Below are 4,798 nucleotides of genomic sequence, written 5' to 3' on the forward strand. Positions count from 1 at the left end.
TAATAAAACATGTTGCTGCAATTGACATTTTTGAACAAATGTATTCCAAGATGGACGAGGCGCCTTTACATCCAGTTCCCAAGCGAGTTGCTGCCTTCTGGTATCGACTGAGGGATGATGACATATGTGATCCTGAAAACATAAAGTGGATGAGTCAAGGTGTAGTTTGATGTCCGCTACAAAAGAGGCAGCTTATTGGAATGGGATTGGACTCTCAGCACTGTGCATATAGTTTTATCGGATTAATTAAGGACTCCTCCTTATGAAATTGCATACAAAAAAGGATTAAGCAATAAGAGAACAAAAAATAGCTTCTATATTCCAAGTTACCACAAATGGCTACACATTAACGAAGAATTTGAATGGGATGCCAACTCCTTAAACCATATTTTCAATGATTACGCCCAGTATCTAAATTTTCCTGCGACATTTCGCTCTGTGCCCAGTATGACCAAGTGCTCTCTGTGACACTGTTTTGTGTGTTGTTTAGAAAATGAAATCCGTTAACAATTTAAGTTTTGTTTCTTGTTACTTCTTTCTGTCGACAGAAGATAGATATATTTATTTTTTCGCTTCGGTATTTTGGTTTTTTATTGGCTGGTTTCTTGGTATATTTTCCGTTGATATGGCACTCAACTGCGACATTTTCAGTCGAAGAAAAATCCATGTTGATTTTTTATCGTTTGCATGGAAAAATAATAACTGATTTAGCACACTGGGCCTTAAACTCAAAATTTCACTTTAAATTCATTTAAGAATAGATACTAGTATAACGTACTTCTTTACAAGATACTGCAACGTTTGGAAACCGTGAACCTTCTGTTTTTTCTTTGACATTGCGCTGAAATTATATAATCATTTAAGCAAAAATCGAGTCTAATGCTGTTTATGTACGTACGTTCTGAAAAGGAATGATTCCATTAATATAGTGTTTACAAAGAGATTATTAAGCTACTTACTATGTCTATATTTGACATCATAACAAATCCTGAGTGGTGGTCTAAGTTTATATCTATTTGTTGTTCCATAATTGTTGTGTGGTTTGATTGTGCTTTGCATTTGCGAAATTGTCGAAATTTCAGCGGTTGTTTTCTCCAGTGGTGATCCTCCTGGTGGGCCGCCCCCTGGTGCATGTCCTCCAGTTTTCCCATCCTCTGTTGGTTCGTTGGTGGTGAATGATGACTCTAAAGAATCCGTTGTCGTACGTCTTTCTTCAGACGTAGTGAGTAACTGAAATACATCGGACGGATGGATTCCTCTTTCCGTAGGATTAACTGCGATTGATGGGGATCCCCCAGGTAATCCAGGTTGTCCATCCTCTGGTGATACTATCGTAGTTAATGATTTGTCTAAAGAATCCGGCCTTGAATGTTTTCCTTCAGAAGTACTGAGTAAATTCATTGAATCAGAAACAAAGATTCCTGTTTCTGTGGCATCGGCTGAGACTGGGAGCAACTCCACTGTTTGGCCAGCCACTGGTGGTTCGATCGTGGTGAATAGCCCTGTTGGTTGTCCCCCAGGTTGCTCACTTCCTGGAGGCGGTCCACCAGAATTTCCATCCTCTGGTGGTTCGATCGTGGTGAATAACCCTGGTGGTTGTCCCCCAGGTTGCTCACTTCCTGGAGGCGGTCCACCAGAATTTCCATCCTCTGGTGGTTCGATCGTGGTGAATAACCCTGGTGGTTGTCCCCCAGGTTGCTCACTTCCTGGAGGCGGTCCACCCGAATTTCCATCCGCTGGTGGTTCGATCGTGGTGAATAACCCTGGTGATTGTCCCCCAGGTTGCTCACTTCCTGGAGGCGGTCCACCAGAAAAAGGTAGGAGACCACCAAGCTACGTGGTGAATAACCCTGGTGGTTGTCCCCCAGGTTGCTCACTTCCTGGAGGCGGTCCACCCGAATTTCCATCCTCTGGTGGTTCGATCGTGGTGAATAACCCTGGTGATTGTCCCCCAGGTTGCACACTCCCTGGAGGCGGTCCACCAGAATTTCCATCCTCTAGTGGTTCGAACGTGGTGAATAACCCTGTTGGTTGTCCCCCAGGTTGCTCACTTCCTGGAGGCGGTCCACCCGAATTTCCATCCGCTGGTCGTTCGATCGTGGTGAATAACCCTGGTGGTTGTTCCCCAGGTTGCCCACTTCCTGGAGGCGGTCCACCAGAATTTCCATCCTCTGATGGTTCGATCGTGGTGAATAACCCTGGTGGTTGTCCCCCAGGTTGCTCACTTCCTGGAGGCGGTCCACCAGAATTTCCATCCGCTGGTGGTTCGATCGTGGTGAATAACCCTGGTGGTTGTTCCCCAGGTTGCCCACTTCCTGGAGGCGGTCCTACAAATTGTCCTTCCTCTGATGGTGCACCATCAGGTCCACCAGATTGTCCATTTCCTGGTGGTTGCCCTCCAGATTGTCCATCCTCTGGTGGTTCGATCGTAGAGAACGACTCCGGTGGTGATCCTCCTGGCTGTCCATCCTCTGGTGTTGCACCACCAGGTCCTCCAGATTGTCCATTTCCTGGTGGTTGCCCTCCAGATTGTCCATCCTCTGGTGGTTCGATCGTAGACAACGACTCCGGTGGTGATCCTCCAGGCTGTCCATCCTCTGGTGCTGCCCCACCAGGTAAACCAGATGGTCCATCCTCTGGTAGTGGTTCTATAGATTGTCCATCCCCTGGTGGTTTGATCGAAGAGAATAATTCCTGTGGTGGTCCTCCAGGCTGTCCATGCTCTGGGGGTGCTCCAGCAGGTCCACCAGAAACAGGAAAAGGACCTTCACCAAGAGGTCTGACAGGGAGGAGACCACCAACAAGAGGTCTAACCATTAGGAGACCTTTTAGCTAGAATCAATTACCACCGACAGAAGGTCCGAACGGTGAGGGACCACCACCAGGTGGTCTAACCGGTCTGGGACCACCACCCGGAGGTCTAACCGGTAGGAGACCACCACGGGGTGGTGATACACCAGATTGTCCATCTTCTGGTAGTGGTTCTCCAGATATTCCATCTTCTGGTAGTGGTTCTATAGACTGTCCATCCTCTAGTTGTTTGATTGAAGTGAATAACCCTGGTGGTTGTCCCCCAGGCAGTCCATCCTCTGGTGGTGCCCCACCAGGTCCACCAGTTTGTCCTTTTCCTGGAAGTGGTTCTCCAGACTGTCCCTCCTCTGGTGGTTGTTCTCCAGATTGGTAATCCTCTGGAAAATCGATCTTAGTTAATGGTGGCTGTCTTCCAGGCTTGCCACTCCCTGGTGGTGGTCCACCAGATTGGCCAGACCCTGGTGGTGGGCCTCCAGATTGGCCATCCTCTGGTGGTGCCCCACCAGATACACCAGATTGTCCATCTTCTGGTAGTGGTTCTCCAGATATTCCATCTTCTGGTAGTGGTTCTATAGACTGTCCATCCTCTAGTTGTTTGATTGAAGTGAATAACCCTGGTGGTTGTCCCCCAGGCAGTCCATCCTCTGGTGGTGCCCCACCAGGTCCACCAGTTTGTCCTTTTCCTGGAAGTGGTTCTCCAGACTGTCCCTCCTCTGGTGGTTGTTCTCCAGATTGGTAATCCTCTGGAAAATCGATCTTAGTTAATGGTGGCTGTCTTCCAGGCTTGCCACTCCCTGGTGGTGGTCCACCAGATTGGCCAGACCCTGGTGGTGGGCCTCCAGATTGGCCATCCTCTGGTGGGGCCCCACCAGATACACCAGATTGTCCATCTTCTGGTAGGGGTTCTCCAGATATTCCATCTTCTGGTAGTGGTTCTATAGACTGTCCATCCTCTAGTGGTTTGATTGAAGTGAATAACCCTGGTGGTTGTCCCCCAGGTTGTTCAGACCCTGGTGATGGCTCTCCAGATTTTCCATCTTCTGGTGGTTGTCCAGGCTCTACGTCCGCTGAATCTGGTTGTCCAGATTCTCCATCCTTTGGATGTGCGATCGTAGTGAATGAAGAAACTGGTTTCGTACGTTTTTCTTCAGAAGTACTGAGATAAATATTTGAACGGGTCGTGAGAAATCCGCTTTGTGTGGTGTCCGCTATTAACAAGTCATCGATGACAAATAGCCTGTTTGTAATTTCAATGATATCAGTGTATTTTTTCGACGGCACCATTGGTTCACGATATGGACTTTCTGCTGAATCCAATAATATCTCAGATATCGAGTCTGCGTCTGCGGGAGATCTTCCAGAGTAGTCCAATGAATTAATCATTGAAGGCTCATACATCGACAGTTTCTCGGAAGACTCGCTGGTAGGCTGTGTATCTAAAACGAAGTCACGATCTGAACTATTTGTGAAGGTCTCGAAAGGTTTAGCTATTGCGTCAGCGTCCAAGTCTGCGAGAGATACATCTGAGTAGTCCAATGAATTTTCCGTCCAAGGCTTATATACAGATGGAGTATACGTAGGATTTATTTCCGGGTACCCCGTTATCTTTATTATAGGCTGTGTCTCTAAAACGGAAGCACGATCTGGACTGTCTGTGAAATCCTCAAACGGTTCAGATATTGCGTCTGGGTCTGCGGGAGATATGCCTGTGTAGTCCAATAAATATTCCATCGAAGGCTCATAGATCGACACTGTATCCGAAGAGTTGGTAGTAGGATGTTTCGTTAATTGCATCGTAGGCTCTGTCTTAAAAGTGGAGGCACGATCTGGGCTATCTTTGGTTTCCATGAAACCTTCAGATATTGCGACTGTGGGAGGTATACCTGAGTAGTCCAGTGAATATTCCGTCGAAGGCTTATATATCGGTGTTGTATCGGAAGTGCTTCGTGCGGGGTAACGCGCTAGTCGTATGATAGCGAGTCTATCC

At 47.4% G+C, this 4,798-nt stretch overlaps 1 protein-coding gene and 1 long non-coding RNA gene across 2 annotated transcripts; both read right to left on the minus strand.

Moving 5' to 3' along the window:
• On the minus strand, window positions 1-1,780 carry LOC117590248. The gene is made up of 3 exons (XR_004574274.1): window positions 960-1,780; window positions 779-901; window positions 1-132 (listed from the first exon to the last, which is right to left on the minus strand). It is a non-coding gene; the product is annotated as an uncharacterized LOC117590248 (long non-coding RNA).
• Window positions 1,781-2,648: 868 nt separating this feature from the next.
• On the minus strand, window positions 2,649-4,019 carry LOC117590446 (basic salivary proline-rich protein 3-like; the record flags this gene model as incomplete). The annotated part of the gene is made up of 3 exons (XM_034283066.1): window positions 2,649-2,779; window positions 2,847-3,787; window positions 3,922-4,019. Coding segments are annotated over 3 exons (1,170 nt in total), but the record flags the coding sequence as incomplete, so codon positions are not given.
• Between the last annotated feature and the right edge of the window lie 779 nt (window positions 4,020-4,798).

This window comes from Drosophila guanche, unplaced genomic scaffold (genome assembly GCF_900245975.1).
Source record: "Drosophila guanche unplaced genomic scaffold, DGUA_6, whole genome shotgun sequence".
Classification (NCBI taxonomy): Eukaryota; Metazoa; Arthropoda; class Insecta; order Diptera; family Drosophilidae; genus Drosophila; species Drosophila guanche.